This window comes from Phytophthora infestans, genomic scaffold (assembly GCF_000142945.1).
Source record: "Phytophthora infestans T30-4 supercont1.68 genomic scaffold, whole genome shotgun sequence".
Taxonomy (NCBI): Eukaryota; Oomycota; class Peronosporomycetes; order Peronosporales; family Peronosporaceae; genus Phytophthora; species Phytophthora infestans.
The window spans coordinates 342,276-369,170 of record NW_003303691.1 but is presented as its reverse complement, the minus strand read 5'-3'; the positions used below and the strand labels follow the sequence as shown (position 1 = coordinate 369,170).

The window sequence follows — 26,895 nt, the reverse complement described above, 5'->3', positions numbered from 1 at the left end:
ATTCTGCGATATTTAAAATAAGCATCCGGAAAACCGATCCAGCCAAAGGACGTCGAAAACATGATTGCTCAGATGCGACGCGAAACATACACCTCGCCGGAGGACAGTGTCCGTGTTTCACAGTTGCTGCAAGATTTCAGTGAAGGTCCAGGAACGGCTGTCAATATCTATCGCGATCCAGGTTCCGAATTGACGAGCTGTATAACCTTCCAGACAGCACATATGAACAGGATGGCTCGCAAATTCCCAGAAGCACTTTGTATAGATGCCACACACGGCACAAAAATTAACAGGTACGATGTGAGCACCAGTTAATAAATTGGTGACATAATTACCAACACGTTAGGTGATGTCACCAATTAGGTAGGAATTGGTTTCATATTCACCAATTACTAACAATGAATTTGATGTAGGTATCGGTTGTTTAGTTTCATGGTGACAGATAAATTTGGCAGCGGGGCGTTTGTTCAGCATGCCTTGATTGACGGAAAGACAAAGCCTAACATGAAGAGTGCGCTCAAGGCATTTAAACAGAACAATCCAGCGTGGGCCAATATCAAGGTGGTGATTATTGATAAGGATTTCACTGAACTTGGCGTACTAGCAGAAGAACTACCTGAGGCTACAGTGATTCTTTGTCATTTCCACGTCATTGACTATCTCAAACGCGAAATCAGCAAAAAATTCTACGCGTTTACGGCATTTGAGAAGATACATGCCAAGAACTTGATTACGATGATGGTGCGGACTGGTGATGAACGAGAATTCGATCGCTATATGCGAGCCCTTCAACTCTTTGTAAGAGTAAGCAACAATTTTTGGAGTATCTGGAAGCCAATTGGTTAAGCTGTAAGCCATTGTGGTGTACGTTCCTGCGCGGATGCATCCCTCACTTGGACAACAGCACAAACAACCGATTGGAAGCAAGTTGGGGGGCTGCAAAAGGTATTCTTCATCGCCACATGCCCATGGATGAGTGCATCGACCATTTGCTTTTTCTACAGCAGATTGCCGAGGATAAATATCGCAGCAAGTCGAAACGGGCTGGCGTCCGTCACAATCACAAGTACGACGAAGAACTTCAAGTCTTGGCAAAGATAGCAACACATCATGCATGCGATCAGATTGAAAGTCAATATACAGCTAGCAAGGGGGCGGATTACACTGTTGAACCCTGCGAGACTTCGAGTTTTATGTTCACTTTGACCAGCAAGATATCGTCAAGTCAATATGCGGTAAGTTCTGTGGCTCGTTCGATGTTAATGTCTTATTCCACTAACGTTATTATGTTGTTTCAGGTTAATTTGGAGACTAACAATTGTAGCTGCGTGTTCAACCAAACGCTTCTTCTCCCGTGCCGGCATATTATATTTTTAAGGCGCGAAAATGATTCTTTCCGATCCGCAATTCCCTTTGAAACAATCCCAGAGCGATGGTCGATAGCTGAGGTCTCCAGTGATTGTGAAGATCATGTATGTGAAGAAGGAGACGCTGTGAGCTTGTCTGTGGGTGATGTTGCCTTCGACGGCTCAAATCGAGTTCAATCGCACAACCAGAAATACCGAGCAATATTTTCCGTTTGCCAACGAATTGCCGAGGGTGTCACTGATAAAGGGAAGCGAGGATTTACGAGTTGGTACCGCTATTTAAAGGCCTTAGATAACATGGTTCGTGATGACAAAGGTCCGCCAATGTTGGATGCAGAAAGGAACGGTTCAGGCACGCTCAGCTCAGGTGATGCAGGAGAAGCCGATGACGATAGTGCCAATATTGGTGGTATTACCACCAATATTGGTGTTTTTACCACAAATTTGGACGAACTGGGTGAGAACAGTACCAATCCACCATGTATCTCGACTTCTGGACAGGATGTTAAGGTGGGCCTCGAAAAACCTCTTCAAGTTCCGCTGGACGAAGAAGAACAAAACATCCGAGAGACAAAACGGGCGTCGAAGAAGCTGTCTTCACTTTCAGCGAAGCGAAAACTTGAATTGGACGAGACAACTGAAGAAAAGCCTCCCCACAAAATATTGGATGATGATGCCAAAAGCATAGTAAAGCTTAATACAGCTAGTCGTCCATCTGGAAGACCAAAGCAAAAGGAAAGCTTTAAGAAGGCAAAGAGGAGCAAGGAGATTACGGATACACTGGCGTATGTGGACACGGTCGCCACTGTGGGTGATGTTACGTTGGAAGTTTTGGACGAGGTTGTGAAGACACAACAGCTTTCAATAGCGGTTGTTGGAGATGCTCTCGACGGTATCCGCCGCATGTTCGATGGTGCGGTTTTCAAACGTCCCAAAGCATTAGTGATCAAGGGTAATCACTCCCGTTCTGTAGAGAGCAATATCCGATTCGTGCTTCCAGGTATGTAAATGTGTTATTTTCAATATTTTGGTGATATTGGTGTCATCTTCACCAAAACTTACCAACATGCAAACTCATTAACCAATATCTTGATAGAACCTTTGGTGATGAAAAGCATAGACTCGGCTACAAACGTGAAGATCCGCGAAGAGCTAATCAATGACACAAAACTGGCATCAAGTGATATAGTGATTTCGATTCTTGGCGTTTGGACGTTTAGTCTGGTGGATATAGAGCGAATGCGAACGTGGCACGAAGTATCAAAGAAGCTGACCAAGGCCCGGAAGCTGGTTAAGTTTGTGGAGAAAATTGTTATTGATGACGACCACAAAGAAGTGGAGCGTCAACGCATCCTGCACATGATACCTTTCATGAACGTCGACAGTGTTTTTAGTGCAAATGGCCACAATATTTCGTTCTTGGATTTAGCAGGATATGGAGGTGACCAATGGCTGAGTGATTCGTGTGTATTTCTGGCTTCGTTACGCGTTGTCAAAGAGGCAGAGCCACAAACCTGGCAAAATCCGAAATATGTTACGGTTGTTGACCCACTATATTTGCAGCTGTCAGATGTAGAGCGAGAATCAATACATCGACACAAGGGATCATATTTTCACGGAGATGCGCTCAAATCGCATCGTTTGCTGTCCAACGTACGTTGACATTGAATTTCCTCACTGGTGCGGCATCGTTTTTGACATGGAGCGCAAAATTGTGTGGAAGTATGATCCGCTCCACAAAAAATCGATTTTGGATGCAGTGCAAGAGGTTATAAGTGGCGTTTTCATGAAATTTATGAGCTCTCACATGGAGATGCAAGCTAAAACATTTACTGGATGGCGCCAATGTGATGGACACAGCTGTGGTGTATTGGTCGTGCAATGGTTGGAGCAGTATTTGTCACTGGTGCGAAGCACACCTCCCGATGCAAGCATTCCACTTGCCCACGATGATAAACTGGATCCGAAGCAACTAGCATATGAGAGGTACAAGCATTTCTCGTACGTATTGGATAGCGTAGTGACCAACGTCGATACTTAGCATAAATAAACCATCTTTAGTCTATGAGTGAGAAAGATCTTCAAATTCATCTTGGGCTTAACACTTAGTGGGTTTGAGGAGTGTGCTGCAAGTCACTTGTGTAGCTACATAATAGTAAAGAAATTTTTCTAAATACCACACAAGAACCGGTAGCGTTTTAAGGCATACCGATTCACTCTCGTCTGCTCTATGCACAAAATATTAGTGAGCGTAGGGAGAGCCCATTATGTTCAAAGGTAGTCTCATGAACTCGATCCAGCCTCGACGGCCTTGAGCAACCTTCATTTCATTCTTTAAAAGCGTTCTCGACATCAAGTCCATCAACAAGCTAATAACGCCCCATTTTTAGCCATGGACTCCCTTACTGTTTTTTTCAAAGCCTACGAAAAACTTGACTTTTTTGCATTTATCGGTGAGACTACGTTCAGCCCTGCCGTAGAGCAAACGACCGTTGACGCCGCTGTAGTCAAGATCTAGGTCTTCAGTGAAACTGTCTGGCCTATCGACTATCAGATAGGACGCTACGCTTCCATGATCTTCGCCGCCACGACGAATCACGATTACCCATACATGTATGGAGAAACAACTTGATTGGTAAGCAAGCTGAATTATCAGTAAAAGGTGGACCTTCTCCCATCGTCGTCATAGAAGTCTGCACCAGAAGCTTTTTTTCGGTGCAACGCAGCCCTTATTCCTAGCCTATTATAATTGGCACGAAAGGTGTGGCTTTGTAGCTTTTCGATCTGCTGCATTGCAACTGAGACTGTAAATGGCTGGTGACAAGTTGTGGGTGCGCTCTGGTATCCTGTATGTATGAAGTTGGTTAGTTGACCGTCTCGCGGCTAGCTTTGTGCGCTGGCATTCACTGCCTTAGTAGTAAGCTTACGCTTGGCAGCCATAGCGTAAGCTTACTACTAAGGCGCCAAGTTGGCTGGACTAGGGCCGTCAAATGTCCTAAACCTTATGCAAAAAAAACATCCCGCTCTCTGTTTCTATCGCTTACGCCTCAAATCTCAGCAAACACTATGAATTAAAATTTAAGAGGCTATGTGTTATCAAATAAACCTTCCTTTATTTCTTCAAATCTTCCAAAACATTCTAGTACCCATTACCACAGGTAAATTATTTCCTACCTGACTTACTTTTCCATCCCTCCTGATTCGATATCAATCCGCCCTCATTTCCGCACTCCCGGACTTCGTCGTGCTCTGCTGCGACTGCACGACCGCCTTCTTCTCGCCTCAGTTCACCACCATGGGCGCCGAGTTGAGCCGCCCCCTTGCGGGCTCGGACATCACCAACCTCAGGGAGGACTCACGTCGGCGCGTGGGTAGCAGCAGCGCCTTGGACGCGCGGCGCCAGTCGAACAAGCAGAGCGGCTTCCCCACATCCGCTAGTACCACGTCACTCTCGTCTTTGGGGCAGCCTAAGAGCCGCAGCAGCAGCGTCAACTCCAAGTCGCTCTTCTCCAGCATGAGACGCTCTCGTAACAACAGCAAGAGCGCCAATACCCCGCCAGAATCGATGAGCTCAGGCGACAACGCGGTCGAGAGTCTCGATCTCCCCATTGTGGAGTGGGAGGGATACGTCACCAAGAGAGGACACTTGGTCAGAAACTGGAAGATGCGCTTTTTCACACTAGAAGGGAACCTCGTGTCGTGTACGTAGGCAGGGACCAGAAGAGAGGAGACATTTCGAGACTGACGGTGTTTTCTTTGCTTCTATCAGACTACGAAAACAAGGTGGATGCTCGCAATCGCAGCCACTTAAAGGGCCGCGTGAACGTGGCGTCAGTCAAGATGGACAAAGTGGCTAAGAACGGCCACGGATTCGACTTTTCCTTCGAGACAACCGAGGGAAAAGTCTTTTACTGCAGCGTGCCGACCCATTTCGATCAACTCGCCTGGGTTTACTTCCTAGAGGTGGGGCAAACTTCATACTAATTTGATGATGAACTGCGATCATTTCTAAATGCTTTTAAAATGACCTGTACAGGCTGGAGTGGACACGGTGAGCATGCGGCAGAACAACCGACCAGTGTACGGCACGTATCGTCACGGAGTGCTGCCGGACATGCACACGGACAAGGCTTATGAGGCCTATCGACGCATGCTGGAAGGAGATGTGGAAGTGGTGACTGAGCTGCTGTCGTACTTTAGCAAGGACCTGGTCTTTTCGTCGTCCTACCCGAAGAGTACTCCCTTCAGTGGCGACTATTTCGGCCGTGAAGGCTTTCTGCACTTCCTGGGTGCATTCCAGAGCAACGTGGATCTGATCGACATTAAAGTACAAGAATGCGAGCTCGATGCCAACGGAAAGAGCCTGATTGTAAAGGGAAGTGAGACACTCAAGAGTAAACACTCGGGGGCTGTCATCACGCAGTCGTGGTCGCACCGCGTGCGCTTCGGTCCGTACGGCCGCATCTTGCGCTTCCGTGTGGACGTGGATCTGAAGACCGCTACTGGGAACTGGAAATCTTTCGGCGTCAAGAATCCGTACTCAGAGATGTCGGATGCGTCCATCCGATCGAACCGATCGCTCAGTATTTCCATGAAGGACTTCACCGTGTACAATGTGATCGGCAAGGGTGGATTCGGTACTGTGGTGAACGCAGTGAAGAAAAGTGATGGGCAGATCTACGCACTGAAGATCTTAGAGAAGGGCAAGATGACCAAGTACGACGTCGAGAGTTCGTTTACAGAGATGCGTGTGGCTCAAAACATCCACCACCCGTTCATTGCGGGTCTGCGCATTGCCTTCCAGAGCCGAACAAAGCTGTTTCTGGGTATGAATTACTATGGCGGTGGCGATCTTTTTCATCACATGAGCAAGGGCTCAAGCTGTCGGATACCCTCGGACCGTGCGCACTTTTACACAGCTGAACTGGTGCTGGGTATTCACCACTTACACCAACACGACATTCTCTATCGCGATATCAAGCCTGAAAACGTGATGATCGACGCTGAGGGTCACGTTGCGCTTGTGGACTTTGGTCTCGCTAAGCTGCACGTGTCCGAGTACAAGGGGGCCAAGACGATGGCAGGGTCACCCCAGTACACAGCACCTGAGCTGCTTCTACCCAAAGCCAAGCGATCGTATGGCAAAGCGGCAGATTGGTGGAGTCTTGGTATCCTGCTGTACGAGATGAGCGTGGGCAAGTCTCCATTCTACGACAACAACATTGAAAAGATGTACCAAAAAATCCAGAACGACCCTCTGGTCTTCCCTTCTAAGCCGGCGCTTACTGACGAACTCAAGTCGATTCTTCGAGGATTTCTGCAGAAAGACCCTACCAAGCGTCTTGGCACCAACATCAGCGACATCCTGCAGCACCCATACTTCCGTGGGATCGATTGGGATTTACTGCTGAAGAAACAAATTACGCCACCGTGGAAGCCCAAGCTTTCGTCCCCTCTCGATGTGGAATATGTGGACACAGAGTTTACAGATCTGGACGTACACAACGAGGTGCAGTCCCCCACGGACAAGTCTGCAGCCAAGTCAAAGGGATTCTTGTCGCTCGTGTCGAGCCGAAGTAACCGCGAGAAGGCAGCACCTCCCGTTCAGGACCCCACATTCAAGGACTTTACCTACTTCTGTGAAGACCCCGACTCTCTCGTCGAAGTGACGAATTTGGTTTCCGAACTGCGACCGCCTCCGCCACCTACCAGCCCTCTTCTCAATGAAGAGGACTCAGACGAGTCTGACCGTCTTCCAGAGCACGATAACTCGATGCCTTCAGAGTGTGAAGGTACTCCGTTGTCATCGTTCGTTGAGAACGGACACTTGAACCCAATGCCTATCTCTCCCAGCCAGTTCCACGAAGGCTTAAAGAAGCTGGAAGCGTCAATGACTGAACAATTTGAACGTGTGGAGGTAACCATCTTTCGTGAGCGACCGCCAATCAAAAAGACGAACGCAAACTCGAGCTCCAGTAGCGAGGAACAGGATCGCGTCCATGTGCAGAAGCTGGTGATCTCGCATGGACCGTCGATCCCCACCGAGACCACTGCATCAGCGTCAACGACCAGCCCCAGTGCCAATTCGCGAGGCCTATCCGGAACTAGTGAAGCAGCGAGCCACGAGCCAAACTCGCCTGCAAGTCGGGGCCAATCTGCCGTGAGCTCCACAGCAGTGAACAGCCAGCCTATAATGGAGGCGGAATTTTAGCAACCCAGTAGCCATATATTGAGGGATGGCATTCACCCGGAGGAGTCCCGCACTTTGAGGTGCGTTGCTATCGATATGGGCATCTCGATGTGCATGTTAGACTGACAAAAAAGAAGAGATTAATCAAAATGCACCCACAATTTCGTGTTGTCTAATTAGGCCTCTGGATTTTCAAGTAAAGCTGGCTCAGTCCTCGTCGAAAATGTCCATGACTTTAGTTCCTTGATCCACGTTATTCGCGGTAGTGCCGGTGATGGCGTTCATGACGACTCGACCAAGTACTGAGAGACCACCGGACGTGTACAGACGCAGCAAAGTCCACGCTACAGCGAGCAGTACAATTGTGCGAGCATACGAAGGCTTGGTAGGCTCCTTCGTGTCGTTGAGCTTGGACAGTAGAACTTGCCTGGCTGTCTCGAGAAACTGCTCGCGATCCGAGATTTTGTGATAGTCGATACCTTCCCGACTAAGAAGTTGAGCGATCTCAGTGCTAGACATTGATTTGAGTAGCGAGTCCACCGACGTGACTGCACTGGGAGGGGATTGGGTGGATTCGCTGTGTTTTCCTGAAGAAGACGCTTTGTTCCTCTCTTCCTCTTGAAGATCGTGCAGCATTTGTTGGACATTCCGATCGGTCAGATCAATTCTGGGCAATATCACGCAGTTGAGATACGTTATTTGTTAGTGCCGAGAGTTTGATGCTGTCATACCCGTTTTCTTTCGCGTTCGTGATCATTTCGGGTGTCGGATGGAAAAAGTCGACACATTTGAGTTGGCGATTGCGAACTCCCTGAGCCTGCGCGATTTTGTCTCTGATTTCTTTGGCGTATTCTGCCTTGCCCTTTGCTTCAAAACCCTTAGCGAGAGCTTCAGCTTCTTCCACCTACCCCAACAAGTTTGAATGAGATTGAAGGAAACAACATCACACACTTCTCAAAGTTTGGTACCTCCTGCTGAAACTTCTCTTCGCGAGCAGCCTCATCAAGCTCAGCGTCTTTCTTCGTCAACGATTCGTCGTACACTTGGCCCCTGTTGAACATGCCACTAAATGTCTCCTTATCAAGAGCTCGCTGTTTGGTACGCTGCTCCATTAACGCTCGCAGGAGTTTCCGGACTTCTCGGTTGTCAGGATCGATCGTGTACGCCTTCTGGAGATCCGAGATAGCACGATCAAACTCTAGAGCACCGGACGACGCAGGAGTGATGAGAGCCTGTGCTCGCCTATTGCCACCAAACATTTATTAAAACCTTGAAAATGAGAAGAGTTATTGCCCCCCTCACCGATAGTAAGCCTTTACATTGTTTGAATCAAGCTTAAGCGTGTCTTCACATGCCCGGACACAGACAGAATACTCTTTCAGCTTAAACTTTGCCACTGTTGCAATATTAATTTTACAACTTAGCACAGCTGAATGAATACTTCGGGGAGAGTAGCAAGTTTACCTGCAATATTCAAGTAGCATGATACTTTCAATGAATCGATTCGCCTTTGGTCTTCTGGATTACCACACTTGAAGTCGATAATCAGCATGTCTTTGTCTTCAATTCCCTTCTTCTTCCAGCCAGGATCTTTATTTTCCAAATACGTGAAAACTGCCAATGCCTTTTCGTACTCAGCCACGGCGTCTTCGAGCGCTTCGCCATTAAAATGAGCATTTCCAGCGACTTTCATACTCTCAGCAGCAACTATTCGCTCAGGAAAAGGCTTGGAGCGAACGGCCACTACTGATTCCTGCATGAACAGCGAGTGCTGGAAGTACTGTGGCCACGAATCGTATTGAGTCCGTAATTGAGCTTGCTGGGCACCTTTCAGCTTGACTGCCTTCGTCATGAGATCTGCAAACGGATTTTCCGCCGACATGTCCATTGTAGTTTACGTGAGTGTGTTTCGAATGTGTTCCTGTCCAAGCGCTTGGGTGAAGGGACGCCACTTCAGAGATCGTTGTCATTCGTCAGTTTTAAAAGTAGACGTTCTGCGAGATCACTTTTGTGCTACGTAGCTCACAGACGATCAACGAAGTAAAGTATAAGCGGAATAGTTTATAGTTTACAAGCAATTGTTGAATGGTATTCGAGTCCAGCTCGAGTAAAATATGTGCTCGATACGACGAAGATGCACTTCTCCACAACGGTTGTCGACCCCGAATAAACCTTGGATCACAGTGATTCGACGTTTAAATTTAGTACAATCTAGTATGAATGATCCATTCCACCTGAATTTCAACAGGCACCTTTCTACATCCGCCTCATTCCGCTCGAATTTTGGCTCGAAATTCACGTTTCCGCACCTTAACGTTTGAATTGAGTGAAAGGGCACAATTAAGTTGCTCAATAGGCTCCTTTAGCACACTCGGTGTGCTAAAGGCAAGTGTGCCATCACAGCCGGGATGAGATTCTATAAGCGGGATCGAATGCTTGATACAACGGCAAACTCAATTTAGACGTAGACCATACGCACTAGTACTTCTACCATTTTCTCTTTAGATTGTCGAGACATGAGCTCGCGAGAAGTTTCCCAGCTGCAGCAGCAAGTCCCGCAGTATCCTCTCCTGTTGAGTCTCACCCCAGCAAGATTTGTGGCGATGTGGTGCACTATCGTCGCTCTCCATACTGTTTGCGGTATCTTCCTTATTTGTGCCGCACTGACGTACTGCTACCTTGCTCAGGAGAGCATGGCATTTTACACAGTGCTTTGGTCGGCTAAAATGAACCAGAACTATCGTCTCGATGGGGTCGTGTTCGGCATCATCGGGGCCATGCACGCCATTCGCGTGCTACAGTTGATCATTTTCTCTATTCGAGCCAGAAGTTTTGTCCTGCGATCAACAAGCAGGGACTTTACCGTTGAGGCCGTGTCACGCATTTCAAATCGGGTGTCCTCAAATCTATCGCCGCTACAGTACTGTCTTCCTCCGCATTAGGGCGGCAACTGTCGTGGACAACCTTGATGACGTGGAGGACTCTTTTTTCACGTCATGGGATCTTCGGCGTCGAGAGTAAGCACTTTTCAACCGTGTTTGCACTACGCGAACTCCTGGAAACAAGTTCCCAAACCTATCAAGCGTACAAGTCGAGTATGCTGTTACCGAGTGCACAGCTCAATCTCTTCAACGTGGCGCTTTTGGTTACCAACTTCTGGGCGACTGCTGCGATTGAATATTTTCTAAAGGGATCACCAGTCTTTCACCGGGCTGTGCTGCTGCTGTCTGACGTTGTACTCACCACCGGGATGATAGTCGTCGTACCTCTTGTCATCTTTAATCCGTACGTGCAAGCATTTAACATCAACGCGGGGGCATTTAAAAACCCAAGTTATCTGCACGATACAGTGGCAATCTCGACGATGTCGTTGGAGAACCAACTCATCTTTGCATCCAATTTTATCGAATTTGTCACCAAGTTTATTCCGCACATAGGCATTCTGTTGTCACTGACGACAGTGACGAATCTCATAAGCTGTCAAGACACATGTGCGAGAAATTATACTCAGAAAGGGAGCGCGAACGTACGAAAAGTCAAGGGATCAAGTACTATCGCTTGCAGTGACACGTCTCAAGACGCATCTGCACAATCTGGAATACATGTAACCCTAATAAAAAAGGAAGCTTCCAGCAAGCTCCAGAAGTGGGAGCGCCTCATTTTCCAAGTCGTCTTTTTCGTCTGGGGACTTGTCATACTTTCGCTTCACTTGGCCCGCAGCACAACGAGCCGCCAACTACCGAGTCTCTGGATGTAGAACCATCACGCGACCGTGGATTTCTAATGGGAAAGAGCCATGCTCCAGCTTGATTTTCGATTGCCATGCAAGAAACATACCCACGCTGGACGATGCATCGCTCAAGCAGCTTGATCATGAAACCCTCGTGGGTCTCGCGATTGTGCACTGCCCGGCACTGCGAATGCCCTCCACATTTCAGAATTTCTCCAGTCTCATGATGATTCACATTTTCAACTCGACTATCACGAGCTGGGATCTCGACAGCTCCATCTCATCGTCAAAACACACGCGTTTGGTGGCGATACTTTTGAGGAACATTCAAATGGCTGAAATACCTGTGGGCTTGAGACAACCTTTGCCACGCATACTTAAGACAATTCGAATTTCTGGGTCGACTTTGTCAGAGCTGCCTCATGATCTACCTGCTCGATGGAGCGGTCTTGCGGTGTTGGCAATCGAGGATAGTAAACTGAAGATCATTCCTCCCGACTTTTTCGCCATGAAAGTCGTCGTGCTTTCCTTGATGGGTAATTACATCGAGAGGATCTCTGCGGACGCGAGTGTGCCTTCCAACACGGTAATCCTCCAATTGCGACTCAACAGGAATCCACTTAACGAGCTGCCAGCGTCGCTGATGGGACCAAACTCCCTCATTGTGTCTTTTAACGTCCAGAACACGAGTCTATCGACTTTCCCTACGTGGGTGGAAACGCAGACCAAAGTCGTGTGGGCGTACGATACCCCATTCTGCAAGTCGTTTTTGCCAGCCCCAGCACCTAGTAGTAGTACTGTTAAGTGCTTCGATCCGGGTACCAGTATTCGTGAACCTAATCTTCCTGTTGAACTCTTCGAGCAGCTTTATGCAATACATTGACATGCACTTTGAATGAATGGCTGTTTGTTTGGTAACGTAGTACAGAATCGTTCTACTGTGATTGACTTTGTATCCTGCTAGGAGCTGGCGTCGGCTACGGAGACGCTCCCGTTTCGGCAGCATCTGGAGTGACTTCGTCGTCCAAAATCACCTCATTTTCAGGAACCTTGTGCAGCTCTGCGGGTGTTACCGGTTGCTCGCACATCGGACAAGTTGCGTCGGCGCCGAGATGTTCCACGAACTGCGAGTACAGACCTGGAAAGGTGCAACGCGGACATTGAGTCCAGTCATCTTTGACCATGTGAAAGCCCTACAACAAACTCATCAGACAAGATATTGCATAATGGGTACATTGTTTGTGTACGCACCGTGACAATGCAATAGGGGATGGAGTTCTTGCAGGTAGGACAATCCAATTCAGCTTCAGCTAGTTCGTGCGAGCAGTACGGACATGGTGTTCGAGTATCGGGTGGCTGTTCCTTATTCGGGCGACGCACAATTGCCTCGATCTTCCGTCGGATGTCCTTGTCCATCGATCCGCGGTATTCAGGTGTACGCATGAGAGTTGCAGCAAAGTCATAACTGTACGCACGCAAACCTGCACGCTGACACTCGATGACCGCAGAGATGAGAATATTAGCGGCGTGCGTAGGGAACTTGGACAAATGTTGTGCCACACGGACGAGCATTCGAGCTGCCGGCCCGTGCTGTGATCGTTTGACAAGTTTTTTCACCAATACGTAGCTGTGCAGCAACGCCAGAGCGTTTCGAAGCTCTCGAGCCACTCGCAGGCGACGAGCACGTAGTTGGCGTGACGTTTCGACTAGGACGTCGCGTGCTAGCTTGTAATTGCCAAGCTCTTGCTCCTGTCGAGCAATGATCACTGCAGTCTTGGCTGCTTGTGTGTAGTTCCCCAGCGCCAAGTATAGTCGGAAGATGTGGTGAGGGTCTTTAGGAATGCCGTCTTGTTCCCCCATAAGATGGTCGATCAACGTATGCGTGAGCATATCGTTGCGTGCTGCTCCAACCACTTCAATGGCACGTACAAGTGCAGAGTCCGCCGCGGATCCGCTACCTCCAGAGCTCCCACCTGCTGCGCTGCACGCCAAGAGCAATTTAAGCGCCTTGTGGTAGTTCCCAGCAGCCTGATAGAATTCGGCTGCACGTTCAGGTGATAATCCCTCGTAATGTGCAGCCACTTGCGACGCTCTCTTAGCCGCCATATTCTCCTGTCCCAACGTCGCAGCAAAGCAGTCCACTTGGCCATGTTGCTGAGCTAACGCGAAGGCCTCGTCTTCCTTATTAGCTAGCAATAAAAACTCAATTGCGTTCGGGTATCGACCTGCTTCCGCGCAATAACGAGCTGCCGACAAGGCTCCTTCGGACGATTTGGTCTCACGAACAATCTCAAAAGCTCGTTCGGCGCCGTCGAGATGCTCGAGCTGCATACGCACGACATTGTCCATTTCTCCGGCTCGTTCGTACGCTTCTGCTGCGGAAGCAAATTCACCTGCCGCTTCTTTCGCTCGTGCAAATTGTGCGTGCACTTTTGACGCCTTCACGCGAGTCATCAACGGTGCAGCACGCGCTAGGTTCTTCATCTGTACGAACAGCTGAGCAGCCTTTTCGATCTGTCCGCCTTGTTCGTACAATGCTGCAGCCTCGGCGATCTGCTTCATGGATTCCAGGATCGCAGCACAGTCCTTGAACACAGCAGAGTCACCGATTTCCGTCACGAGTTTCACGCCACGACGAAGATCTCCCAGACGAAATGTGCATCGAGCCACACCCGCGAGACTCTGCGTCCTGAGCTTATCGGCAACTTCTGGTTCTGGGCCTTGGATGCTGTCGTCTCTGCTGACACTTTCAATGGCATTGACGGCGTGTTCGTACATTCTCAGCGCAGCGTCGAACTCCCCACGGAATTCCAATTGTGTAGCATACACAGCACTCAGTTCCGGTACGAGATCGCGTGCTAGAGAATCAGCGAGCTTTAAGGCCTGTTCCCATTGCAACAAGTGACGTTGCATATGCAGAGCTGCTAATGGATCACTCGAGTTCAAGAAGAGACGACGAGCTTCGTTGTAGTCACCGAAGAGCATACACACGTGGCCTGCCAAGAGGTTCTTCTCCTCAATATCAGCCAAGCGATCGAGACCAAGGACCATCCCCGAGTCTCCCAGAGATCGATACGCACGTCGAGCCGCAGTTATATCAAGTGTGTGCATCGCACGTCCAGCGAGAGCGAGCCAGTAATCACGTTGATCAATACGAGACGCCAATCTCCACGCTTCATCCAGACGTAACAAGCTCAAATTCTGCCTGAAAGCAGCTTTCTCTGGTTCTCCTGATCCCGTTGAGGTGGGAGGAACTTTACGTAGCTGGTCGTGGGTCACACAAGTTACCGAAGCCAGTCGACCCCCTCCTGATGCATGCTGACAGGTTACAATCCCGTCACTAACAAGGATCGGCTCCAAGTCTGCTGGAACTGAAGTGGTTTGTGGGGCGATGAGCACGTCGCCGTCTGGTAGAATTTCCAAGACACCAAGTTGTGTGACTTCGGGGCCGCGAATGGTAGAATCTGCTAGCTGGAAGACTCCCATTTCCTTCGGTTGAAGTGCTAAGAAAACCTGCTGATCCACCATATCCCAGAGCACTCCAGAGGTGCTGGTGGGTAGATTTGGGACGCTCATGGTCTCGCGTGTTGCGGCATTCAGTATAAACCCACGGCGCTTCGTGTCCAGAAAGAAAACCCGAGTGCCAGATTTATTTGGTGCGAGCTGTACGACCCCCACTCCGTCTTCGTGACGATACGCGCAGCCATCGAGGAATTGCCACGCTTTGAGGTAGAAAAACTGGATGGAGCCTGTACCGTTCGTCGTTGAGTAGATGAAGAAGTCCTTCGTGAGAGCTACAGCGCTGATCTCACTGTTGCGTTCATCGCGACCGCCACCGGAGAAAACTTTGCCATGTTCGCCTTGCAATTCACCGCCGTTTGTGAGCGAGTGAGAGCCGCTGGGACTTCCGCCTCCTGGTTCAATCAGGTGTAAGCTCGCTTTACCATCGCACAGCACAACTGCGTAGTCGCGATTAAGCTTCATACTGGTGACTCGACCGAGATACTGCTGCTCGTTAACCAGCGCGTCGGCTGAAGATCCATCGCAACGATAGAACCAGACACGGTTGTTCATGCCCACAGCTACGTGGCGAGGTCCAATTGCAACGAACGATGGCTCCACCGATAAGGCGATTCGAATCGCTCCGTTGCTGCTGCTACCCGTCTCGTTGCGACGGGTGTCGACTACACTAAGTTCACGTAACGAGCTGAGGTAGGCGACATAGTGGCCGTAGTGATCGTGAATTCGGGGCATTCGAGCTAGGAAGTTTAGTACTGTGCCTCCTTGTGTCGCCACAGTCAAGATTTGACCATCCGACGTGAAATTCATCAGGTGTGCCTCGTTCTCCTGCAGGGAAATGAAAGGTTTAGAAACCAAAGAATATCCGCTGTATTGAGAACTGCTGCACCTCTGTATCGGAGAGTTTGATGGAGTCTGCAGCGACCTCAGTGAACGTCGTCATGTCCACAACTTTGATACCGCTCTCGCCACTAAGCGCCACGCGGTCGAGCGTCGACGAGTAACAGGCCGTGAAGATCCGCTCTGAGAAGAATCGATGTGACTGGAGTTCCTCTCCAACTTCCTGTTACACAAGAACAATATCAAAAAATGTGGCTCCAATTAATGCACTGCGAGGCTTTCCGTTCTGATCCTTACATCGGTCTTGGTGGAAATGACAATGAGATATCCTTCAGAAAAGGCAATCATGATCATGCCGTCCGCGAACCATTCAATGAAAATGATACTGCCGTAATGCTACACAATAGAGTCCAGGAAACCACATTAGAAAGCTATCACAGCACAAAGAAGAAACTAGACGAACTTACTGTTTGGAAGGTGAGTTCCACGGGGTTGGCAGGGTCTTGCAAGTTAAAGAGAATGATGGCCTTGGACAGTGCAATTGCAATCAACTGCTCGGCTGCTTTTATGGAGTCTCCTCTCTTGCGACCAAGCTTGATATCCCATGGCGTGTGACTCAGTTCACGTTGTTCAATGGTGTCACCCTGAGGGTTGCTCACTGTGAGCATCCGGTCTTCTCCTCCCAGCACCAGTTTGTCGTCTCCGTTCCAAGATCCGCATAATATGCGACGCGAGTGTTTCCCCACCACAGGAACGAGCTTCCGAGTGATTTTACTGTAGAGAACGAGGTTCCCCTTCTGAGTCCCCACTGCTAGTAACGAACCCTCTTTGGACCACCGAGCAAACGTCGGGTCCTTGAGATTCGTGTCAAGACTCAACGTTGATCGTGTGCCGTTATCCCATAGGGGGACGACACTACTCCCTTGTTGTAGAATGGCGAGTGTACTGCCTTCAGTGTCCCATTCGAGAGCAACAACTGGAGCTGTCAAATCCAGTCCGATCTCGTCGTGCTGCTCACCCTGTCGGTCAAAGATGTGGACTAAACCATTTTTACCCGCAGTTGCAAGGAATGTCCCGTTCGGATGCCACGCAAAGACCACAGGTCCCACACCGTGGAACTTGGATGCCAACTTGAAGAGCTTCTTCATCTCGAACGAGCAATTGTTGCCTGAAGGGCCACCTAACGAAAGCGTCTCTTCAAGATCCGAGATCTTTGTGGTACAATCTTTTTTTTCGGAACCAGAAATGGAGAGCTTCAATGGATAAGGCTCTCGCTTTTACTGTCCGTCGCTTCGTGCCGAGCTAACTTCAGACACCAGGGATAAACAAGTGAGAAACACTCTTGACAACTATCAGCAGCATTTATTGACGTGTTCATGCCATCGGTCATAGTATCTGATGTTTGTTTCTGAGTTTCCATCGACATTCTTGTGGATAAATTGCCTACCGCCACGAAGCTCGAGCTGTTTTGGGCCGGCCATAGCCAGTGGCATTGGATGCTGACGTCCGTCGCGTACCACGCGTCGAGGAGCTGCTGGAGACGTTGGCATCCATGCCGATGTCATTTGTGAAGTCCAAAGACGAGTGCATACGGTACGATGTCTTCGGATCGATGGTGATACGGCTGAATCCGCCCAGTTCGACCTTCTTGCTCTGCAACAAATCCTTCGTTTCGACGTCTGTGCGGATACGCGGCGGTGCCGTTCGAGGGCGTGTCGGTGCAGAAGCATGAGACAGCGGATCGGTCGTTGAGAGTCGTGTTGAGCCCATCAGAATGTGGCCATTGCGAGTTCGTGTTGTCGAGGACGACGGAGGTGGGAAGTCGGCGCTGAAGAACACGCGTCCTCTGGAGGTTGTGGTTGACGCAGTTCGGGTATTTGAGGCTGTGGTCGTCTTCGTCGTCTTCTTCGCTGTACCTTTGGACGTCTTAGTGTCGTAGCTGCGTCCATTTGTTGGAAGTGACGAACGCTTAGTTGAAGTCGTTGACCGCTTTGAAGCAGTCGGAACAGTACTTGAAAGACGCCGTGGCCGAGAGTTGGTAGATGATACAGTTCCGCGAAGATACCGAGGATTGGACACTTCTGGCATGAAGTCGAGCTCTTCGCTGGCCGTTGATGGAGACGATGACACCTCGTCGTCTAACACCACAGTCCTCTTTGGCGCAGAAAAAGAATGGAGACGCTTGATGCTGTGCACTACATGTAGCGGAGCTTCTGGGCCCCCCAGGTCAAACTCCGGCTCGTCCACATACCTACTCGATGATAGTGCGTCAAGCTTAGAGCTCAATCCAGAAGTAGACAGATCGGCAAAAGCCACTCGAGCGGAGCGAAGAACTTCTTGTGGTGGTATTTCCTACGTACAATATACAGCAATAGGTAGGACATGAATCACTTTTGGCAATTCTGAAGTGGACTCTACCTTGATTTTAGCTTGGTGGGCAAGTACTGGCGAAGGATCTAGCAAGTCCACCCACCCGTTTGCCTGCCAAAAATTATAATTAAATATTATCACAAGAGATGCCCACCACGCAACTCACCGCCGTCATCTTGTTGTAGGAATTGTTGGGAGGACGTTCCGGTCGAACGAGCAATGATGGATGCAGTTTCCTCTGAAATATATAAGAGAGTCACAGTTGTTAATCCAACGGGTAGGCCATATCCTCGGTGTGATTGCGTACCATTTCAGGGGTTTGATCAATCCAAGTCAGTCGACGCTCGCGATGCCGTTTGCTTGTATCTCGTCGCCGCTCTGGGGCAGTATTTGCATCAGGAGTAGCGGCAGTGTTCAGGAATGTGTGAATGAGCACAACCTCATCCGTCGTTGGATCTGCCGCATGTGTACTCCACTCGTACAGCTGGCGTTCCGTTGCGCGTGCTGGACGATCCTCTTGAACTTGCGCTTCTAGTGAGCACAGCTGGTCAATGTACGACTCGTGCAGCTTCATGTCCGCACGTTTGGTCATCACAAACTCGTGCGCTTTATCTAACCCCCAACAGTATCTCACCATCAGGTACCCGATCATGATACTTGGACTGCGGTTGGTTCCATTTAACGAGTGCACCAGCACACTTTCGGTCCGCTCCAAAGCTCGATCGATAAGCTGGATGATCTGCGTGAACTCGCGGTTCTTGAGATTGAAGAAAGGTCGTCGTAGGACGTCCTCCAGGTCGCACACCGTGTACGACAAGCCCAAACTCTGTTGGAAGATGTTGGGCACTTGACGGGGCACACAATTGATAATATGCATGATCCCATTCAGTTGTAGGAAATCTGCATCCTGGGCTGCATCCATGTCCCCCATGAAAAGTCCATCCTTGATCTTGGAAGACATTGCCCGCTCGGCCGCTCTTCGTCTCTGACTTCTCAAAAGAGTGAAAGAGTGAGAGAGCCTGCAGCTCTGCAAATACCATCAGCAAGCCCCAAAATACATCATCGTCCAAAGCACAAGGCCTGAGAATCGGAAGCCACAGTTTGGTATTAATAGAGAGACCAGGCAGAGCCTTCAGACCCACCCAGTCTTTCAAATATAGGACCGCAGGAGCATTTGATCCGCATCGGTGAGGCTTTTGTCGATTCGAAATTGGACTTTCACCACCTCTGCGAACCCCTCCTGCACCTAGTAGAAACGTAAGACGCGTCAATAGACCATGCGATTCGGCAATGCACGCGTATCACTCACCGTAGGCGCCACGAAGTTCTTGAAAAATCCGTGGATGGCGACGTCGGGGATTTTTTTCTGCTCCATGAGCGATCGAAACGTGTTGAGGTGCATCGAGAGAGGCTTGTCGACGTCCATTTCGAAACATCGGATGGGTAGGCTCTGTCCGACATATTAGGGAGTACGTTGTGAGTTTCTTTAACATTGTTCTGGACGTTGAAATGCTGGACATACCTTTTCCTTTGCGATCGCAATCCATTCTTTTCTTGACCGTGGGTCACGATTGGTATTGTCAATAACCACGCTTTCCTTGTGCTCAATCGCTTCTAGGCACTTTTTCTTGCACTTAGCAGCAGTGCGCAGCTCATCTTGACTCACAACGACGTAGGAGCTTAGATAGATTTTGGCAAAGAACGACTTCCCTGACGCAGGTGGACCCACGAGAACAACGAGTTCCTGGTCAGCTCTTGCAGCTTGTGCTGAAGAAGAGCTGAGCAATGGCTCTTCAAAGACAAGAAGATACTTTGTCAGTTCAACATCATCTGCTAGCGTACAAAAGATAAAGGCGATATCGTACCACTAGAGTCGTGGAGAGCTATCGACTTTGGGTCAAAGCCGAGCTCCCATGTGTCAGGACGCGTATGAATACGCTGCTTTGTGCCCAGGAACAAATCCTCAGGCGTGAAGAAGCGAATCCCGGCATTCAGCGCGAACTTGTAATCTGTCGCAGCGAAGTCTTTCGCGCGTCCAGTTATCTTCGGGCGTCCTGCAGCGTCCCCACAGTAGAAACTCGCTTCCTTGTCGACAGCTTCCTCTCCTTTGATACTCAGCAACTTGGTCATCTCCTCCCAGGCACCTAGACGCGGTTTTCGCATGAAATCGTTCTCTGTCCCCAGAAATACCAGCATCGGTAACTTCAGCTGCTTCACGATTGCCTCCAGCTTGCTCTACACAGCAGAAAGCAAGTTCACTCAGTAGTTACTCTTCATCGACCGCTAGACACAACGCAAATGAGTTTCTATCGACCTGCACTTGTGCAGCTGAAATATGTCCTTTGGCAATGCCGTTCTGGTTCGAGAAGATGGTCAGCGTGAAGCCGTCGTGCGCTAATTGAGCCAGCTTGTCCCTCACGAGGGTCGGATGGAACAATTTCCAGTCGTTCTTGTCCTTGGCAAATTTCTTGCCACTCTTGGTGACGATCAGCGTGCCGTCGAGATCAAAACCTGCGATCTTGTACTTATCCGCGGCTTCTTCTTGCTGCTGCTTGGCCCGAGCATCCAAAACGTACAGTGAGCCTTGTACAGTTGTCCATGGCGTGAAGTTTGGCTCGGGCAATCCTACATCAGTAGATGCGGTTGGTTTTTGAGCAGCGAAGAAGGATGCGCTTGAATCCGAGACCTTTTGCTTCTTAGTGGGCGGTGGATCGGCAGTTAAAGGTTCTACGAGACGGTAGGGCAGCGTAGAGAGCCGCCGGTTCTTTCGGACGCTGTCGTTAACCCAATGAGCGCGTAGGATCTCGGCCCTAGGGAAGCGTACAACCAGCTGATTGAGCATGCCGTCTTGGACCTGGCCGGACAGCAGCACCACATTGACACGGTCGCTGGACTGCTTGTCGTCGCCAGCCACGACACCCCCGTGCGCCTCCACGAGCGAGGATTCCTTATGAGTGACCCCATCATCGCTATGATCCGTCGGCTGGCCTGGAAGAACCACCACGTCCTGCGCGAACAGCTGGCGCTTTAGGAAGGCGTCCATACGGATACGTTTGTAGGCAAATGGAGATTTTTTTAATGTATTTTTTTTTATGGATACAGTTACGGTAAAAAAAAATGGATATAATTCGCACTCTACATGTAAAAAAAGAATCTTTTGCTTACTTTGATTTTGTCGAAAAAAGCAACATGTTTTCGACCAATTGTAGATCTTATTCTTTTCACTTCTGGAGACGACCGTCGCTCACGAAAGGCAACAGCCTCCCAGTTTATTTTTGAGCTTTTAGCGAAAGAAGTCGGAAATAAAAAATAAAGGATTCAAAGTGCTCAAAAACAATCTACGGCGGGATCTCAAAGACGAGGTTGTTTCGCAGCAAAATATTCGGCTAGCTAGACCGAAACGGATCGTTGTGAGGTCTACATGCAATGTCTATTAAGATATCGTTTACATACACGTCTCCACCCTCCGTTTTCTCTTGCACTTCTTCAAGTACAATACAGTACAGGATGGCTCTCGCTGGAGGACATCATTCACAGCATAAGCTTATGATATAAAAAGAATGTGGGCTTACGGTACGACAATTAAACTTGTTGATGCAACTTTTCCGGTAGGTGCAATAACCACGATGGTACTTTTGAGCTTGTTTAATACTGAAGTACAAGTATGCGACTTTTTCAAGTCCTAAAAATAGAATCTACACCTAGTACTAAGGTACATGCAGTGAGCGTCTAGTATTACTGTAGCTACTGTAAAAGTATTAATATTTCTTAAAATATTTATGCAGAAACACAACATTACTTTGTAAAACTATTGGTGTGCAATCATAAAAGTATTCAAGAATGTGTCGCACACGATGACAAACCAGATGCTGCTTGAGGCAAAGGAGGGGCTACGGCGATGACGGCACTCGTATGGAATGGTCGGACCAGCATTCGATACCGATACATGTACCGGTACCGTGAGGCTTGCACTGCAGGCCTCACGGCACTGCAAGTTGCAGTGTGAGCCCGCGACCAAAGGCTCCGGTGTTGCAGCGCCTTCCCAGTGACACCATCGCCACCTGGTACCATCCAGTGATTGACCCCGCAACATATTGGGACCGTAACCTCTTATTAATAACTCCCGACAGCAGTCTGTGGCAATAAGCATGTGGTGTTAATAGCCTCGTAGACAAAGAGCGGGGCTGAAGCAGCTCCACTGGAGCCGCCAGGCAATTTGAGTCGCAGTTTGGGTCTGTTCCCTGCGCATCTTCTCGAAGCTCTCCGCCCGCCTGTCTTTCCTCTTCGTGTCGAGCGTCGTGTGAACCGTACACTGTACGGTACAGCCTGTACATACAGCTCAGCTTTGCCATCGTCACTCGAAGCTAAAGTTTGTCTCGGGGGAATCACAGTCAGTTCGCTCGCTAGTCGGCGGGAAGCAGCGAACGGACGGACGTGGCGACGGACGGACGAACGGAGGGTGGAGCAGAGCAGCATAGAGAAGGAGACAGAGGCCCGACCGACAAGCAGACAATTTCGTAGCTGCTCAGGGACGGACTATCCTACCGAGTGCCTTGCACAACGCATGCCACAACCGCAGGCGCCGCCGCGAGCCGCCGCAGCTCCACGCGGCAACAGTGCCATGGCCCAATTTAAACCCAAACGCTGGCAAGTCGAGGACCGATGCGGCCTCTGCAGCACCGAGTTCTCGCTCATGAACAAACGACACCACTGCCGCCACTGCGGACTCTCGGTCTGTGGTAAACACTCCAGGAACAAGGTCATAGTGCCCACCTCGCTGTCTAAAGTGCCGCAGCGAGTGTGCGACAAGTGCTACCCACAGTGCCGCAGTATTGCGAGAGGACTTGCGCCTCCACCTCGTCGCGACTTGCCTGACGACAAACCGCGACGACACACACTCGAAGCGAAGGATGAACGTGAATATGGGCAGCGAATGCGGAGCCCCGGCGGTGGGCCGAGAAAAACTTTGGAAGAGGCTCGAAGAGATAACAGAACGTGGAACGGAGATGACGACTATGAGGAGCCTCGACGGGCCATGCGACGGGATGCAGAGCCACGTACCATGCACGCAACGCGCGATCGCCGCATGAGGTCTCCTCGGGCAAAGTCTCCCCGTGCCGCAAGGTCTCCTCACGGAAGAGATCCACGAGAAGTGGTTTCCTCGCGTGGTAAATCTTCACGTGACCGACCATCTCGAGAGGGAGATTTGCACCCAAGAGACTTATTTCATGGTCCACGTGACAAGGAGCGACGAAACAGAGACCCACGCGAGAGAGACCCGCGCGAAAGAGACTTACGGGAGAAGGAACGACGGACGCGAGACCCAAGAGAAAGAGATCCTCGAGAAAGAGATCCACGCGAGAGAGATCGACGGAACAGAGACCCCCGTGCAAGAGATCCGCGAGAAAGAGATCCTCGAAGGGACCCACGTGACCCCCGTGAGAGGGAACGACGTGAAAGGGATCCTCGTGAGAGAGAGCGACGTGACAGAGCTCTGCACGAGCGAGATCTGTTCGATGGCGCTCCACGTGTAAGATCTTCACGCGACTCACCAGGACAGAAAGAGCGGCGTCGAATGCCAACCATGGAGCCGAGTAGGAACCGAAAGCATGAACAGATGCGTAGCCCCGTGCCCAGCCTCGTTAAGCGAGCGAGTGGCAAGACACGTGCAGACACGTCATCTACGTGCCGCACTACGTCGTCAACCCTGAGTAACCTGTACGCTGCTTTGAATGCGAACGATGAAATAAAGCCCCAAGCGCCTCCACCAAAGCCCAAGCCGCAGCGCCGCAAGGAGGAGAAAGAGAAGCCAAGTGCATTTGCTGATTCGACTTTCTCCATTTTCAGCCTAGCAGGATCCGACCACGAAGACTCGGCAGCCAAGGCACGTAGCGATGCAGTGAACAAGAAGAAAGCGGTGCGTCGGCCAGGAGAGAATAGCGCTCATCGTGAATCGATGGAGAAGAAGGAGCATCTGGACTTCAGCGCCTCCTCCAGCAGTGTTAAAAGCTTTGAAGTTTCGGCCATCACGCAGAAGTATCTAAACCCGAAGCCTGCAAAAGCAGCGATGCAGAAGACCAGTCTGAAGCCCATGATCGAGGAAGATAGTGAAGAGGAGTCAACCAGAGGAGTGAGCAGACGCAAAGCTGCCCCGCAAGCGTATTCAGGTGAGCGAAGACGCAATGCTGAGCCATCGAGTCGGCGCAGACGCGACACTAAGGCCCGTAGTGAAACGCTGAGTGTTCGTAAAATGGTACCGCCGTTCCAGCGTGGCAGGCCCGATGCTAGTTTCCGAGACAGCGACGAGATTTTACGAGAGCGGAAGGGAAGCGATGATGGTAGAAAGCTATCGTCTCAAAATAGTGGTGGAGCCAAGTCATCGCGTACGTCGTCTATCTCTGACAATGACGGATTCAAGGAGACGCGGGCTTTAATGGGTAGCGACAGTTCGTTTTGCAGCGTCGACGACTACTTTAGCAACGACGAAGACGAGTCGCTCGCGAAACTTCTTGCTGCATCCAACCGAGGGAAAAAAGACCTGACTGCAAAACTTCGGGCAAAGAAGGAGGCAATCGCAGGAATCGACGCTGCCAGTCTTGAGGCAAATAAAAAGGCCCGAACAACTGCCAACTACAAATTGACCAAGAGCGACCAAGAGATGATGCGCCAGATCTCAGACCTGGAAGCTCTTGTTCTTCAGCACCAAAAGGAGCTGCCAGATCTACTGGATATGTACAGCGAGGCTGTTAAGAGATCGCAAAAGGCACAGAGAGAGTTGCAAAAGGCCAAAGTGCGTGTGGCTCGGTACGAGAAGGCGCACGCTGCAGTGTCGCGAGCCATTCGAACGGGAAAGTCTTTCATGGAGCAGAAGGAGTACATGGCTGCCATTCTGGAGTTGTCGCGTGCTACCGGCATCGAGCGCTCGAACGCGACGCTGTGGTATCTGCTGGCGGAGTGCCGATTGATGGTCGGTCAACCGGCGGCTGCAGAGGAGGCATGCATGACGAGCTTAAAGCTACAACCGTCTGGAGGAGGTGTGGCGATGCTGGGGCGAATTATGCACGAGCGTGGGCGACTCGATGAGGCTATTGAGTGTTATTTATCGGCTTTGGGGCGAAACGAGGAGATTGAAGACGAAGAAGATAGTGAGTAGTAGTAACGTAGTGTGTCCGTGTGTGCGTGTTCAACTGCCGCCACACCGTAAAACACCCAGTGGAACAGAGCTGTTAAGGATAAAGTGTTGGTGATACAGTAGTTGATGTACCCGAGGTCATGCCATTTTGTGTAAAATGATTTTACAAGAGCTCCATGAGAACCACTACTGCGCTTATGCATAAAATGTGCTTAGACAATCTCCTCTGTTGTCATAGCGTCGGGAGACGGCCCCCGTATTTCTATTTAGGGGATTCCAACCGCGGGAAGTACATGTACTGTACTTCCTCCGGCTGATAATGACTAGCCGAGCGCCGCCGCTACGCGGCGGTAATTTAGGTTTAGTTCAACTTGCTTTGGCCTTCCCACCTCCGCTACGCTTCGGCGGGATAACTATTGAAACAAACGTTGAGCCCATGTGCACCTAAATCGATTCTTTTTAATTTCATTAATTTGGGTCAGCTTGATGCTTACCTAACTTAAGAAATAATTATTCTAATGATCTTGAATCAAGATTCTCGATGCAATTTCTATTTTATTGCTGGCAATAACTGTATCTTCATCTTCCACCCAAAACCACCAGCACTTCAAATAACATTTATACAAACGCTTCACAATATGTTTCGTTTAGCGTCGTGCTCGATATCTCGTGCCATTTCTGAGCCGCTATGAAACTTAGCTCACATCAGCACAAACGATAGTAATGGCCTGTCCAACTTGCTCTACTTACCTGCTTGTACTACCTATTTCAGCTTGTACGTAACTAAAGATTGCTCACTTTTCATATCAAACTCAATGAAAGCTAAAAATATTCAAATTGTTCTATTTTTAATGTATGTAGCGTTCATTTTGTGCTGATTCAGAATTAGCACTCGAATCTGTGCCAGTTATGATTGAAGCATTTGAATATTGTGTCGCAAGACGCCTTGCTGCTGTTGCTGTTGACGGTAGTGTTTTCTATTTGATAATTTAACGATGATTTCAGGATTATTGGACCTCCAAGTTTATTAACGTTTCTTTATGGGGTCTACTTAACCAACTATAATTCACACCTCTCGTGTTTTGTTGTTGTCTTGCAGCTCCATTTAAAATCGTATCGTACGCCTCTGTCGAGGACACGTCCGCCAGTTAAGTAGTATCGGATTTTGCTGTCTAAACAACTCTTAGAAAACAATGGTTTACAGCAGTAACACATATGAGTTCATTTTGTTCAATCTAAAACTACAGTATCTATCTTTGTGGATCAAGTGACAACGCTTATTAACAAAGCGTTGTTCTTACGGCCAGCTTCTGTTGTACGTGAAGTAGCTCAGTCAGCTACCTCACAGTAAGAAATTCTCTTAATATTTCTACAACAAAACAGCTTTTATTTATATCATTGTAGCTTGCAGAAACTATTAAGAACACAAAGTATTACGTATATTATAGTATGGAATCAAAAACACGCATTCCTACGTGTACGCTAAGCACCTTGCAGCATAGGAAGCGTCTTTAGGGGCTGTTTCATTTGAGAATAAGTAGCTCTGTCTGTTTAACACTTAAATATTAAAAGCAACATGCATTATTAAAATAGTGAATACGGATAATGGATAGTCTTGTGCAAATCTCCATATGTGCTCTGTGAACCACATGAATTTACTGATGTAAGCTACATAATTCAGTTTTAACCAATCGAAGCCGCCTTCGCTCCGCTCGGCAGCCAATGGGAAGGCTAAAAAATCTGAGCG

The 26,895-nt window shown here is 49.3% G+C and overlaps 6 protein-coding genes across 6 annotated transcripts; 2 read left to right on the top strand and 4 right to left on the bottom strand.

Moving 5' to 3' along the window:
* Positions 1-4,662: 4,662 nt before the first annotated feature.
* Positions 4,663-7,941, top strand: PITG_18067 (RAC family serine/threonine-protein kinase; the record flags this gene model as incomplete). The annotated part of the gene is made up of 4 exons (XM_002997652.1): positions 4,663-5,068; positions 5,137-5,330; positions 5,404-7,637; positions 7,738-7,941. 3 exons carry the CDS (start codon positions 4,663-4,665, stop codon positions 7,576-7,578), a joined length of 2,775 nt encoding a protein of 924 aa, XP_002997698.1.
* PITG_18066 (uncharacterized protein) lies at positions 7,765-9,445 on the bottom strand (the record flags this gene model as incomplete). Its single annotated transcript, XM_002997651.1, has 7 exons — positions 7,765-7,799; positions 7,854-8,110; positions 8,156-8,224; positions 8,289-8,461; positions 8,526-8,540; positions 8,601-8,794; positions 9,022-9,445. 7 exons carry the CDS (start codon positions 9,443-9,445, stop codon positions 7,765-7,767), a joined length of 1,167 nt encoding a protein of 388 aa, XP_002997697.1.
* A 3,012-nt stretch (positions 9,446-12,457) lies between these two features.
* PITG_18065 (uncharacterized protein) lies at positions 12,458-16,794 on the bottom strand (the record flags this gene model as incomplete). Its single annotated transcript, XM_002997650.1, has 5 exons — positions 12,458-12,490; positions 12,545-15,634; positions 15,696-15,869; positions 15,944-16,042; positions 16,114-16,794. 5 exons carry the CDS (start codon positions 16,792-16,794, stop codon positions 12,458-12,460), a joined length of 4,077 nt encoding a protein of 1,358 aa, XP_002997696.1.
* Positions 16,795-17,089: 295 nt separating this feature from the next.
* PITG_18064 (uncharacterized protein) lies at positions 17,090-19,005 on the bottom strand (the record flags this gene model as incomplete). Its single annotated transcript, XM_002997649.1, has 7 exons — positions 17,090-17,177; positions 17,244-17,490; positions 17,614-17,834; positions 17,880-17,900; positions 18,060-18,127; positions 18,183-18,254; positions 18,324-19,005. The coding sequence occupies 7 exons, from the start codon at positions 18,975-18,977 to the stop codon at positions 17,090-17,092; spliced, it is 1,371 nt and encodes a 456-aa protein (XP_002997695.1).
* Positions 19,006-19,166: 161 nt separating this feature from the next.
* PITG_18063 (bifunctional polynucleotide phosphatase/kinase, putative) lies at positions 19,167-20,858 on the bottom strand (the record flags this gene model as incomplete). The annotated part of the gene is made up of 6 exons (XM_002997648.1): positions 19,167-19,262; positions 19,326-19,466; positions 19,539-19,807; positions 19,882-20,251; positions 20,331-20,641; positions 20,753-20,858. The coding sequence occupies 6 exons, from the start codon at positions 20,856-20,858 to the stop codon at positions 19,167-19,169; spliced, it is 1,293 nt and encodes a 430-aa protein (XP_002997694.1).
* Positions 20,859-22,637: 1,779 nt separating this feature from the next.
* Positions 22,638-25,169, top strand: PITG_18062 (uncharacterized protein; the record flags this gene model as incomplete). Its single annotated transcript, XM_002997647.1, has 3 exons — positions 22,638-23,140; positions 23,234-24,175; positions 24,257-25,169. The coding sequence occupies 3 exons, from the start codon at positions 22,638-22,640 to the stop codon at positions 25,167-25,169; spliced, it is 2,358 nt and encodes a 785-aa protein (XP_002997693.1).
* Between the last annotated feature and the right edge of the window lie 1,726 nt (positions 25,170-26,895).